Source organism: Ovis aries, chromosome 22, assembly GCF_016772045.2.
Source record: "Ovis aries strain OAR_USU_Benz2616 breed Rambouillet chromosome 22, ARS-UI_Ramb_v3.0, whole genome shotgun sequence".
Taxonomy (NCBI): Eukaryota; Metazoa; Chordata; class Mammalia; order Artiodactyla; family Bovidae; genus Ovis; species Ovis aries.
In genome coordinates, this window is record NC_056075.1 from 41,447,466 (window position 1) to 41,462,110 (window position 14,645).

Consider the following 14,645-nt stretch of genomic DNA (forward strand, 5'->3'; position numbering starts at 1 on the left):
GGCGTCTGGTCGCTTTACAGTGCCATGCTGGTTTCTGTTGTACAGCAGCATGAGTCAGCTATACGGATATATTTGTTGTTCAGTCGCCCAGTCGTGTCTGACTCTCTGCGACCCCTCTTAAGCCTCCTTCCCACCCCCGCCTCACTCCTTGGGGTCATCCCAGAGCTGAGCTTCCGGTGCTATGCAGCACCTTCCCACTAGCTATCTAGTGATAGTATAAGTATGTCAGATTTACCATATATGAGATTTACCATTAAATTTTTTAAATTACCAAAAAGAAAAAAAATCCCCAGTGGCACACATAGCATCTTCCTCATAAGGTTGTGGTGAAGGTGGAAAGCAAAGCTGCTGGCCCAGTGCCTGGCACTTAGGAAATGCTCAATAAACAGGTACTGTTATTATTGTGTTCTTTCCCTTCATTCTGTCTCAGCAAGATTGAATGAAGATTTTTCAAACTGTAGTATTCCTGTTTAGCACTGGAAAGTTTGAGCTCTCGAGAGCTGAAGCGTCTTTTATACTTTACCTCTGGACACAATGGGGTGACTACAAGCAGCCAACCACTCAGTGAAAGAGACCAGATGGGGAAACATTCCGTCTTGGCTTTTCTCTACCGGCTGAGTCTGTACTCTCTGCTGCAGCCCGCCTTCCTCCCCCATGGCAGAGACAGACTGCCAGGAGCTCTTGCGTTCATATTCTAACAGAGCCAGCGACCAGTTTACCCTCCCTCTGGTTCTCTGGGGAGTCTTGGGGAAGGACCTGCCTTAACCCAAGTCTTGTGCATATCTTGGATGGGCAGGGGTGAGGGGCGCTAGGACTGACGTTTCCATGAGAACCTTAGGGACAGACGGACAGAAGAGCAGTTCTTTAGAAGAGGCAGATCTGGCCCCAAAGGAAAGTGTGTGTGTTGTTTTGGGGCGCGGGGGTTCAGGAACCCCGCTGCGAAGACGAAAGACAGCCACTGGGGACTTCCCTGGTGGTCCAGTGGTTAAAACTCTGTGCTTCCATTGCAGGAGACATGGGTTCAATTCCCACTGCAAGAGACATGGATTCAATTCTGTGGGGAAGTAAGATCCCACAAGCCTCTCAGTGCAACCAAAAACCAAAATAAATACATAAAAAGCTGTTTTTTTAAAAAAAGACAACGACTGCTTTGAGGAATACTGCTGGGGATTCCTAGAAGTCCTTTCCCCCATTTCTGATATTTGTATCAGACTTAAACAAGCATCATTTAAATTGAGTTTTTAAAACATCTCATCTCTTTCTGTCCTATGATTTGACGTTTTGACTGTGCTTTAAATGTTTGCATTTTGGTTTGAAAAAATCATGTGAACAGCAGACATGCTTATTGTGCCATTTAAGAAATGATGACCAACTCTTAGAATGGTTGAGACCTCAGTGAGTGGCCCCAGGGTTCCTCCTCATTTTCTCCCTTCAGTACTTTTTTCCGGTTTTCAGCTGAATTCCGGTGTGCAAACCATGGGGCAGGGGCAGGAAGTGTATTTTCATTGAGGTGAGGTCACAGACAAGATGCACTAAGATCTTAGATTCGATATCCCACTTTCTTCAGAAGCAGATGGCCCCCAAAGTGTGATGGGTGTCCCCAGTACGTTTTTTTTTTTTTTTCACTGAAACAGTCAGCCTACTCAGCGCAAATCACTGGTTTGCTGTGTTTCTCCTCCATTAGGTGAGAGCAGGGCTTTGCTCACCATGTGCTACCAAAGCCTCGCTCAGCACCTAGGTCAATGCTCAGACGGACAGTAAAGCAAAACCACGAACAAATAAAAACACCCCTGCTCTTCAGTGTTGTGATCAGTGACCTATTGATAAAGTCTCTGTGTTTTCAAAGATTCCTACTTGATTTCCTTTCCAATTTCTCTTTCTTGTGGCCCAGAAGACTTCTTTGGCGCGAAGTTCAGGATCTGTGCAACCGCCTGGGAACAGTCAGAGAGTAGAAAGGAAGCCCGAGGAGGCATCCGAAGGCACGGACCCAGGAGACCGGCCCAGGTAGGACCAGGTCCAGAGGCGTGACCCAGCCCAAGGCGTAGCCAGCTCTTGGCCTGCTCAGCGTTTGTTTTGCTCCATTTGCTTTGGAAATTTTATCCTAAAATCCATGATGTAGTCGTCGGTGGTGAGATGTTCCAAGCAGTGGTTCCTAGACGTCTTTGTGATTTGCCTAGACCTGCCTGATTGGAAAATTAGTATTTTCCTGCCCAGAGATGAAGTTAGTAATGATAGACTTCCATACCACAGCATTCCAGGTCTTTATTCCTCATTCTCAGAACTTACAATAAAAAAGATCAAGGCTGCCAAGGGCCTTAGGAGGGTGTGGCTAATCTGTGGCAAAGCTGGAGTCTGTATTCCAAGACAGAAGTCAGGGCGGGCTTCCGGATGGTGAGACAGAGGAGTCAAAGAGCAATCATCCAGTCCCAGGGAGGCTGGTGGATGCATTTCAGAAATTAGCAAGGCTACGTACCACAGTGGAACTCGGCCAGTGCAGGTGTGGCCTAGTCGTCAGTGGTTGCTCATTCTGACCCACAGTCAGGCCCTGATTTCCCTGTTGGGGCTATTGTTCAGCACCCACAGGTTTGGAATCATTCAGAAGTAGAGGGTGAGCATACTTGAACATTCTGTCCCCAGAAGAGACACAGGTCAGGACACTGGAAGCAATGAATAATTGTGAGTTCAACATATGGTCTGGTTAGAAAAACCTTGCTTAACAAATTGAAGCCCAGCTTCTGGGAGGCTGTAGTTACAGACCTTAAAGGAACAAATGAACAGGGACCAAAAATGCAAAATTGAGTGATACACACTGTCCCCCGTCCATCACCATCCTGTCACACCCACCACCAAGTCCCGGTCATTGACTCTGGGTTTCAAAAGCTTTGCAGTCACTTTTTTTTAATTTTTATTTTTACTTTATTTTGCTGTACAATACTGTATTGATTTTGCCATACATTGACATGAGTCAGCCACGGGTATACATGAGTTCCCAATCCTGAACCCCCTCCCACCTCCCACCCCATATCATCTCTCTGGATCATCCCGGTGTGCAATCACTTTTCACTTGAAGAGTTTAGCAACATGTTTTGCTTTGGCTTTGAACTATGGAAGGTCCTGGGTGGGTAAGAGCGGCCCCTGGTGGCAGGAATTTCCATGCCTGCTGGTGTTATTTTCTGGGTGGCTTTGGTTACACAGTCCACTGGGTCGCAAGAGTGGGACACGACTTAGCAACTGAAGAACAACTGATTATGCAGTTTGAGGAGAAGGCGCTTTGAATGTCTTGCATAAACATTGGATTTCTTTAGGGAAATGATGATCATATGGGGCAGAGGTTTCTTTTTTTGCTGAGAGAGGCTTGAACTTGAATGGCACCTTTGATCTTAATTCTTTGCAAAATGGGAGCCTCCTTTGCCTCCCAGAGTTCCATGGCTGTTCTGCCTTCATGAACTTAAAAAAAAAAAAAAATCAGGACCAAAGGTTTACTATTTGGCTCTAAATTGACTGGGTGACAGTCTAGATTGGCTCCCCGTGATCGCGAATCGAATGATCTGGAATCCTGCACAAGGGAAGTCACTCATGGCTGATACCCAACGTCCAGCTCTTGTCTCCATCTTCATGCGGTTCTGGGATTCCTCGAGAGGTTTGGGAATTACCTGCGGAGGCCTGTGTCCCAGCTGGACTGGGGAGGAACAGCAGCTCAAAGGTTTTTCATTTATTGTTCCTCAGCTTTAGTCAATTAACTTTGCCTTGAAGACGAATTGTCTCCAATTGGCATGCAAATTGAACATAAGAGGTGCCTTCTAAGAGCAAGCTCAAAAAAAGCAACTTTCTGTTCGCAATTAAAAACGATTCCCCTCCATGAATGTGCCCATGTCTATCGCGCAGGGCTCTGCACTAACTAACTCAGAAACTAGCAAGAAGCGGCCAGGAAACAGGATGTTTACAGGAAGAGAGTGTGAACCCAGGTTCCCCCGTGTGAAGTTTCAGTGGGGCATGCCACCCTTGGCATCTACACCAATGATCACCCTAGCATTTGACGTTCATTTTGCAGATGGGGCACCAAAAACTATGCCAAATGCTCTACACATACAAGACAAATTTTTTTTTCTTTAAATGAATTCATTTCCAATTGAGCCCTTACTCCACTAGGCTGGCAAGAATGCCCCTGTCATCGTCCTTGGGAACCCCTCTCCTGACCTGATCTACTGAGACGGTCACCTGTCTCCTCCCACCCCATCATCACTGAGATGTCCACTGGCTCAGGCCCTGCTGTCCCTTGGGCCCTGAGACGGCTGCTTTCACAATACACCTGGCACAGGGGGAACTTTGGTGAGGCTGGGAGCCCTGGTTACTCCCTTCCGCACTCTGGGCTCATCTTATCTTGAACCTGAGGACACAGTCAGGAAGCAGGGAGGGAGGCTGGGCGTTTCCCTACTTCCTGTGACCTTCCCCTGCTCTCTCCTCATCATTCTTGAATGCATTTATCTTCTCCTTTTCCCTCAACGCTTTTTCTTCGAAGGACATGCTACAGATTTTTACAAAAGATAGAAAATGCCACTGACCTCAAACTATTTCTGCTTTCTACTTGGAAAACACAGAAAGGGCTGCAGTGGCCCTGTGGACCTGGAGGCAAGAGAATATAAGGAGGAAGGCATATGTTAATATTGCCAATGGTTAGTGAGAGAGGAAAAGGAACTCCCTGGTTTCCCAGTGGATAGGACTCTGTGCTTCCCTTTCAGGGAGCATGGGTTCAATTCCCGGTCCGGAGAACTAAGATCCTGCTTGCTGTGTATATATATCCAAAGATTTGTCCTTCTGCACAAGCCGTCATCTCTACTCTCCAGAGGAGGAAACTGAGGCTTGGAGCACTATGCCATCCAAGCCCTAGTGGTAGAAAGTCCATTGTATCCCCCTGGAAGCTCTTCTATCCTCTGAATACATAGAACGGATTCATACATCCTCAAAGACTTTCTATCTTCATCCAATAGGGAGTCCCCACCGTTCAGCTGCTTTGCTTTCCAGTTGCCACAGGGTGTCGCTGTTGTAACTTAGCCCTGCATTGGCCAAACCTGTGCAGAGGCTGGGCGGAGCCTCCCAGGTGCTCCGCCTTGCCTAAATCCGTGGGCTCTTGGGTGTGAGGCCCGGCCCCCACTCACGACGAGCGTAACCCTAGGCTGCCCCTCTTACTGCTCATCTGTGTCCACCCTCGAGCACAGCTGCCCTGGAAACGCATCTGGACTGGTCCCAGCTCCACTGTCCAGTCTTTTGGAGCCCTTCCCCTCTTTGGGTCCCAAGAACCCTTGCCTTCAAAACACTCACAACATGATGGATCTTATGATACAATCTTCCCCCAGATAATGAAGGCGTCAGGTTGCACCAGCGGAAATTACAGTTTTGGCAGGTTAAGAAAGATCTTGGATAGTGGCCATTTCCTGTGCTTCACCATCATACCTGCTCATTCTCAGAGGAAGGCGCCAAGCAATGTTTCAGAGATAACTGACCTTTCTCAAGGAGGGTCCCTAAGAGATTCCTGGGTAAACTTCTGGCACCTGTTTGTCCCTGAAAGAAGAGTGGAAACTCAACAGCCAGCAGTCTTCACTGCTCTTCTTTGGCTCTCAAATGTGAGCAGGCGTCAGAATCACCGGCAAGGCTGGTTAATACCCTGGTTGCTAGACCCATCCTCCAGAGATTCTGATTCAGTAGGTCTGGGGCCAGGCCTGAGAATGAGCATTTCCGACAAGTTCCAGACCAGGTGCTCCTGGTCCTGGGATTGCACTTGAGAAGCACTGCATTGTGCTGGAGATCTGCGTGAGCCGTTGGTCTGTGCTGCTGGGCTCCTGGGGAACTTGAACCAAAGGGATGACTGTAGAGGCCATTCCAGGTAGGGGCAGAGTTCCCAGTTGGACGTCTCAGAGGCAGAGCAGGAAGTGAGCCCAGACCTGGGGGTGGATGTTCATTAAAAACAAGGCTGGAGAAGTGACGCCAGATTGAGGAGAACTTGGAGGTCAGGGGAAGGGTTGAGATTTTATCCTGCAGGTAACAGGAAGCTGGGGAAGTGCTTTGTGGTTGGTTGGTTTGTATTTAAACAAGGGTTTCTGTGAGCAAGCAAAGTGTTCCAGGAATTTAGGTCCCGATTAACGCACTGGAGCTGGGAGGCTGGAAGGGCCCTAGGGGATGCTCTTTAGTAGAAGGATGGTGGCTGGGAAACCATCCCAGGGTAGAACCTGTTACTGAACCAAACTTGGGTCTGCTGCACATGCAGCAAAGCTGATCTACTGACACTGAGCTGTGGTGAGTGAAAGTACAGTGTTTGTTTCAGGCCACCAAGTAAGGAGAATGGGCATCTAATGTTCAAAAGGTCTAAACTGCTTGATGGCTTTCAGAGAAGGGATTTTAAAGGTAATATTAATGGATGAGGGTTGATCACCTCATGAACAATTTTCTTACTGGCTGATGGTAGGTAACACGGTGATGCTATGACAAGCCTAGACAGCGCATTAAAAAGCAGAGTCATCACTTTGCTGACCAAGGTCCATGTAGTCAAAGCTATGGTTTTTCCAGTAGTCATATGTGGATGTGAGAGTTGGATTATACAGAAGGCTGAGCACCGAAGAATTGATGCTTTCAAACTGGTACTGAGGAAGATTCTTGAGAGTCCCTTGGAGAGCAAGGAGATTAAACCATTCAATCCTAAAGGAAATCAACTCTGAGTATTCACTGGAAGGACTGATGCTGAAGCTGAAGCTCCAATACTTTGCCCACCTGATGTGAAGAGCCAACTCATTGGAAAAGATCCTGATACTAGGAAAGACTGAGGGCAGGAGGAGAAGGGGCCAGCAGAGGATGAGATGGTTGGATAGCATCATTGACTCAATGGACATAAGTTTGAGCAAACTCCAGGAGATAGTAAAGGACAGGGAAGCCTGGCCAGCTGCAGTCCATGGGGTCGCAAAGAGTTGGACATGACTGAGCAACTGGCAACAACAACAGGGTGATGATTCTGGAATCTCAGTCACCAGCTTTCTGGTTCCAACCAGTCTGGTGTCTACATGCTTTTGGTCCGCACACAGTCACCATCCTCCACCAGGATATTTTTATTTATATCCCTTCAGGAGGAACCAGAAGTCCTGTGACTCAGTTGGTCTAATCATTAACTGCTTGAGTCTGCTATTTGGAATTCAGGGAAGGTCAAACAAGAGGCAGGGAACAAGGGAGTAGTTTGTACCCAGAGAGGCCCCACAGAGTCTTCCTTGGTTTCAAACTCACAGAACCTGGAGATGGTCTGGATGCAGGCAGAGGAGGGAGAGTCTAAGAAGATGCTACGGTTCTCGACCAAGAACCTAAAAGAAGGATGCAACACTAGAAACTAGAACGTCCAAAGTGAGAACTGCTATAGGGAACCTGTGATCAATTTTAGACACATTGAAGAAAAGAGCATCAGGCTTTCTGGGAACCCTGCTGGTATGGTCTTTATGTAAGCGGGCCCCTGGCTTGGGGAGGAGTGACAGTTTAATGGGGTGATGATGGAGCATTGTGGCCTCAAATGCTCTAATATCCTCTTGGTGGCTTCAGTTATTTATACAAGTTATTCTCAGATAGCTTGGCTCATTCCTGTGTTGCTGCTTCCGTGCGTGTGTGTGTGTGTGTGTGTGTGTGGTGTGACTCTAAAACTATATTAAATAGCTTAGAAGCAGATCAGGGTTGGAGTGAAAGATTGAAAGATAGTAAGTGAAATCATAAGGGACGGTGTTTTCCAGACTTCTCAGATCGCAGGATTTACCCAGGTGTTTGTTAGGCCCCATCCTAGTCCTTCCGAACCGGAATCACTAGATGTGGAGTTAAGGAATCTGTGTTTTGAGTAAATACCCTGGGTGATTGTTTCCAGCCAGGACATTTGTGAATAGTGATCGACTGCCAGGGTCACCTTCTTGTGAGTTAAAATACCCCGTTTCTTAACCCCCTCCCTTAAAGAGGCTGATCTAGTAGGTTTGGGGTGAGGTCCCCAAATCTGTGTTTAATAAAAAAGCCATGTGACTCTTATGATAAAGTTTGAGACACACTGACCCAGGGGTTACTCTCAGGTCAATAACCATAGCTGACTTTTGTTTGCTCTTCTCTGAAGTTCATATATATATATGTGTATATATATGTGTGTGTGTGTGTGTGTATATATATATGTATGGCTCAGAAATCAGGGATAATTAGCATACATTAAACTCCTGCCACCTCTTATTTTCTCCTCTGTGTTTTTCTTTCACTAAATGTCTATTGGGACTCCATTTGGGGCCTGTTTTTCTGGAAGGCACTGGGGACACACGCATCCTAGATGGCTGGGGACTTTGGTTCCAGTGGATGAGTAGGTTGTAGTGAGGAAGTCAGACATAGAAGTAGGAAACCAAAGGAAGAGGGGCCCTTTCAGGCAGTGTCACAGCTCTGAAAGACACCAGTGGGTGTTATGATAGACAGTAAGGAAGAAGGGAGTGGCTGGTTTGGATTAGACTGGTGACTGTCAAAGTGGGGATCCCAGATCAGCAGGCTCCGCATTACCTGGGGACTTGATAGAGATGCTGAGTCTTGGGTTCTTCTCCAGGCTCTGGGGTGAGCCCTCCCCAGAAGCAATTAGGTTGTTCTGATGCACCCTAAGGTTTGAGCACCACTGGATTAGATGGTCATGGAGGGGGATGATACTTGAACTACGTTTGGAATGACAAAAAGGGGGCAGGCAAGGGAAGATCTAGGGGGAGGATCAGGCAGTGCGAAGACCTGAGGGGGAAATGAATTTGTTACAGAAACTGAAGGAGGCTTGTGAAGGAGCGGGAGGTGGGCAGGGGCCAGGTCAGCCAGGCTTGGGCCTTGAAGGCCAGCTATAGTAAGACATCCAGATTTAGATACCGTGAACCAATATGTGTTTCAGCAGGACCTCTCTGGATGCTGTGTGGAGAATGCAAGGGAGCAAGACTGCAGGCCGGGAGGTCTGAGGAGAGGCCACTGCAGGACCCTGAAAGGTGCAGGGGTGCCTGGAACTAGGACAGAGAAACCCATCCTTATTTTCATTATCTTCTTTTCTCTGTCCTCCCACAGGAACCTCAGTAGGAACGTCATTCCTCGTTGCCTTCCCTTTCCCCGAGAAAAGTTCAATCCCATAGATATATTGTGCATGTCTGTGGACTGTGGTCTTTGCAGGGCCACAAACCGGGTGGTGCCAGTGGTAAAAAATCCGCCTGCCAATGCAGGAGACGCAGGACACTCTGGTTCAGTCCCTGGGTAGGGAAGATCCCTTGGAGGAGGAAATGGCAACCCACTCCAGTATTCTTGCTGGGAGAATCCCATGGACAGAGGAGCCTGGCAGGCTTACAGTCCATAGGGTTGCAAAGAGTTGGACATGACCGAGTATCTGAGCACATAAATATGCTCGGATGTAATAGCTAAGGTTTTTTCCTGCCTCCTGAGAGCCAGTTTTACCTTTCTGTGGATGATATCGGCCCACTGATGATGCAAGGACTAGGGTGATAACAGTGAAGATGGAGAAACATATGCAGTTTTGAATATCTTGCGTATTTTGAAGCTAAAGATGCCAGGACTTGCTGAAGGATGGGATTTAGGAGGGAGAGAAGAATCAAGATTCTTGAAGTTTGGGCTTGAGCAGTTAAGTAAACGGAGACATTTGCTGAGATGTGAAAAACTGGCCTGATCTGGTCTATCTGCCAAGTTCCATAGGCACAGACCCAGTGTCCAGGAGGAAACCCCCTGTTGCCACCAGGTACCAGTCTGACCAGACAGCAAACTGACTATCACAAACCCTGTCTCAAACTAGGGGAAACTTAGGGCCGCCCCTCACATTTGAGAGAAGAGCAGGGTTCTCCTTTGTGCTTCACAGATGGCTCATTTCCTGCTGTATACCTGTGGTCTTGTGATTGGTAATAAGAAACATATATTTGGTCTTCATCCCAGACCTGGCACTGAGCTCCTAAGACCTTTGGAATTTCCTAAGTGGTGAGAGCAATAAAGGTGTCTTTTGTTATGCTAATGAAGCAACTTTTGGAAAGCACTTAAAAGTAGGGGCTGGCTGCCAGGGGAACCAACTCTGTGATTTGCGGGTTGGGACCTTAAAAATTAAAAACCTAGAGGTTCCTCTGTAGGGGATTTATTGTGCTGACTTTTTAAATTTTATGTATTTTAAAAAATTAATTTATTTATTAATTTCGTCTGCCTTGGACCTTAGTTGCAGCCCTGGGCTTCTCTCTAGTTGTGTCGTGGGCTTAGTTGCCCTGTGGCGTAGGGGATCTTAGTTCCCCATCAGGGACTGGGGCATTGTAAGGCAGATTCTTAACCAGTGAACCACCAGGGAATTCCCACATCCTGACTTGTTAAAAAATCATTTTTAATTTTTAATTTGAAGTGTGTTAGTCAACTCAGCCATGTCTGACTCTTTGCGACCCTGTGGAGTTTAAGCCCACCAGGCTCCTCTGTCCATGGAATTCTCCAGGCAAGAATACTGGAGCAGGTTGTCATGCCCTTCTCCAGGGGATCTTCCCAACCCAGGGATCAAACCGGGGTCCCCTGCATTGCAGGCTGATTCTTTACCATCTGAGCCACCAGGTGAAGTATGGTTGATTTATAATGCTGTGTTAGTTTCAGTTGGACAGCGAAGTGATTCAGTATATATATATATAGGCTACCCTGGTGGCTCAGTGGTAAAGAACCTGCCTGCCAGTGCAGGAAATGAGGTTTCAGGGTCCAGTCCCTGGGTTGGAAAGATCCCATGGAGGAGGAAGTGGCAACCCACTTCAGTATTCTTGCCTGGGAAATCCCATGGACAGAGCAGACTGACGGGCTACATGGGGTCAGAAAGAGTCAGACAAGACTTAGCGACTAAACACCACCAACTACTATACGTATATATATTCTTTTTCAGATTCGTTTTCCGTATCGATTATTTTTGAACTAAGGCTACTGGATGCTGGTGAGTGGACTCAGGACATAAACACATACCTTACCCAGCAACTCTGTGTGGATGAATGCAGGTGACCTGAGGGGTTATATGAGGAAATTGAGGTTCAGAGGGGTTAAGGAACTAGCTAGCCCCCAGGTCACACAGATAGAACCTGGCACGCTGGGGGCTAGAATCCAGTTTGGTTTGATGCCACCCAAAGCCCAGGCCCACTAATCATGAGGCCGAGTTCTTACAGGTGCCTGAAAAGATTTGTGTTGTGGTCTCCATAATTAGAAAGCAAACCTCAAACTGTTTTAAAGAAGGTCAGTTCTCAGACCCAGAAAAAAGAAAAAGCAAAAAAGATTGATCAGTTTTATGAGCAGCAGCCGAGGGCCGGCGCTTCATTACCGGGACCCTTGTTTCCTAAAGCAGTGGATTCTGTTCCTTTAAATGAAGCTTTGTGAAGTCCTGGATTCCGGATCCCAAATCCGTAAAAGGCTCCTGCCAAGGCAGGGTGTGTCAGGCAGGGCGGGTGCGGCCGGTCCAACTTCTGACTCACTGTTTATCTCTGGCAGGAAGTAAACACGGGGAAGAGAGGGAGGGAAGGAAGGAGGGAGCTTGCAGACTTTTGACTCTGACTGGGAAAGAAGGTCATGTGCTGAGTTAGATGAGTGTCTGCTCTTCTGGTTTCAGCCCAGAACCTTTAAGAAGTGAAGAAGAATAGTGCTGTTCTATTCTAAAACAGTACTTGGAAAACAAAGGAAACTAGAAAGTAGAGGGGGGAAAAAGAAATCACCACCTACAGACAACTATTCTTAAAATATTAGTGTGTTTCCCTCAGGGTTCTCTGTTTATTTCTAGTTCTTCATTGATTGTGATAGCTCTGTACATATATACATTTTATATATCATTCAGTTCAGTCACCCAGCTGTGTCCGACTCTTTGAGACCCCACGGACTGCAGCACGCCAGGCCTCCCTGTCCATCGCCAGCTCCCGGAAGTTGCTCAAACTCACGTCCATTGACTTGGTGATGCCATCCAACCACCTTATCCTCTGTCATCCCCTTCTCCTCCTGCCTTCGGTCTTTCCCAGCATCAGAGTCTTTTCCAATGAGTCAGTTTAAAAAATTATTAACTATTAAATATATACGATAATAAATTATATATTTAAATATAAAAATATTTAAACATGTTAATATAAATGTTATACCAATGTATAATATATTTGAATAATTAATAAGCTATTTTTAGAGCAATTTTACCGAAAAACAATGGTACAGAGAATTCCCTGAAGCCATCCCTTCTCTGTACAGTTCAGTTCAGTTCAGTCGCTCAGTCGTGTATGACTCTTTGCGACCCCATGAACTGCAGCACACCGGCCTCCCTGTCCATCACCAACTGCTGCTGCTGCTGCTGAGTCGCTTCAGTCGTGTCCGGCTCTGTGCGACCCCATAGACGGCAGCCCACCAGGCTCCCCCGTCCCCTGGATTCTCTAGGCAAGAATACTGGAGTGGGTTGCCATTTCCTTCTCTATCACCAACAGTTCCCCCTTTTTATTAAGATTTTGCATTAGTGTGGTACATTCGCTACAGTTAATGAACCAGTGTTGAGAATTATGAACTAAAATCTGTACTTTCCATTAAGGTTCACTCTGTATTATACATTGTCATGTGTTCACCATTATAATACCGTGCAGGATGGTTTCCCCGCCTTAAACATCTCCTGGGTTCCGCTTATTCACCCCTTACTCCCTCCTCCCTTTCCTCCCTCCCCTGGCAAGCACCAGTATTTTGGGTCTCTGTAGTTTCTTTTTTTCCCTATTACCTTTTTTTTTATCGGAATAAAACGCATACTGTTTAAGTGTATAAATCTGAGCTTGATGAGTATTTGCACTCCTATGCACCTGTAATCACACTCAGATCTGTTTCCAACACCCCAGAACATTCATTCATGTCACTTCCCAGTCAGTACCTCTGTCCTAGAATAACAACTATTTGAACTTCTTCCACTGGTGACTAGTTTTGCCAGTTCTTGAGCATCGTATAAATGGTATTGAACAGTATGTATACTTTGGTATCTGGTTTCTTTTACACACTGCTACTCACTGATTTTCTAAAATTGCTTTTATTGTGGTTTAAAAAGGCAAAGCGTTCCATTTACTGTCTTAACCAATGTAGTGTTTAGTAGTACCGTTCAGTAGTGTTAAGTATAACACGTGTTATAGTTTCTTAGTTTCTTAAGGTAGAAACAGCTCATTTCTTTGAATCTTCCTTTTTTAGTATAGGTGTTTGAGTGTCTTAAAAGCCACTCTAAATGCTGCTTTAACTGTATCCGTATCAATGTCATTTCTTCTTTGACTCATAGGCTATTTAGAAGTGTATTATTTAATTTCCAAATAGTTGGGGATTTTCCAGTTACCTTTCTGTTATTGATTTCTAATATAATTCCATTGTAACCAGATAATACACTTTGAATAATTTAAATCTTTTAAAATTTATTGAGATTTTTTTAATGTGTAGAATATCATCTGTGTTATAAATGTTTCACTTAACACTTGAGATAAATTAATTCTGCCCCTATTAATAAATGTCAGAGAGTCAAGCTGGTTGTGGTGGTTGTTCCAGTCTTCTGTATCTGTGCTGATTGTCTGTCTCTTCTATCGATTATCGAGAAAAGTGTATGGAACTATTGCCTTTTAATTGTGGATTTGTTCATTTCTCCTTTTATCAGTTTTTGTGTTATGTGCTTTGAAGTTTGGTTTTGAGGTAGATAAACTTTCAGAATGGTTACATCCTCTTAATGAATTGACCTCTTTTTCATTTAATCTTTCTTCCGCTTGGTAAGGTTTTTGCTCTAAAATTGACTTTGATGTAATATAGAGACAACAGCTTTCTATTGATTGGTGTTTTCATGCCAAATCTTTCCCCTCTTCATTTTCTGACTCTTAACAGATTTGTGCTTATTAAGCAAAGTTTGCAGTGCCTTTTTTGTAGGCAGCATATAAGTTGGATCTTGCTTTTTCGATGCACTCTGAATATCTCCAACTTTTGACTGGAGTGCTTATAACATTTACATTTAACATGACTATTAATATGGTTGGTTTAAATCTACAGTCCTATTGTTTTCTCTGTCCAACTCTTGTTTGGTTCATTTTCCCTCCTTTTCGGCCTTTTAAAAAATTCTATTATTTTTACGATTCTCCTTTACTTCCCTTTAGATTTGTTAGCTACAGTATTTGTGTTATCTTAAGTGGTTGCTTCAGGATCTATAATATGTGTCTTTAATGTATCACAATCTACTATTAAGTGGTATGTCATCTTTCACATGTGTTAGAAGCATCTTGCAAAAGTATACTTGGTTTCTCCTCTTTTGGCCTTTGTGCTATTGTTATTGTTGATAGACATTTTACTCCTACTATTGTGTTACAAATCCTACAATATATGTTATTTTTGCTTTACATAGTCAGTTATCTCTTAAAAGCTACTTAAATAATAAGGAAAATTGACTTTACATTTACCTGCATAGTTAGCATTTCTGGTGCTCTTTATTCTTTTACATAAATACTGATGGCCATCTGGTATTATTTTCTTTTGATTTAAGGGACTGCCTTCAATATTTCTTGAGATACTGATCTGCTGGTGTTGAATTCTTTTAGCTTTTATATGTCTGAAAAAAATCTTTATTTCATCTTTGTTTTAGAAATTTATTTTCA

The 14,645-nt window shown here is 45.1% G+C and overlaps 1 protein-coding gene across 41 annotated transcripts in view; it reads left to right on the forward strand.

Moving 5' to 3' along the window:
- TACC2 (transforming acidic coiled-coil containing protein 2) overlaps window positions 1-14,645 on the forward strand; it is a 230,425-nt gene that overhangs the window by 43,094 nt on the left and 172,686 nt on the right. For 35 of the 41 annotated variants that reach the window (XM_060404535.1, XM_027960608.2, XM_060404542.1 and 32 more), the window contains one exon: window positions 1,892-2,004. The exons of 2 other annotated variants lie outside the window; for them this stretch is intronic. In XM_060404535.1, the coding sequence (XP_060260518.1) occupies window positions 1,892-2,004 (113 nt within the window). The remainder of the gene's footprint in view (window positions 1-1,891; window positions 2,005-14,645) is intronic. 4 more of the 41 variants (XM_060404537.1, XM_060404545.1, XM_060404541.1 and 1 more) reach the window with 1 other exon arrangement.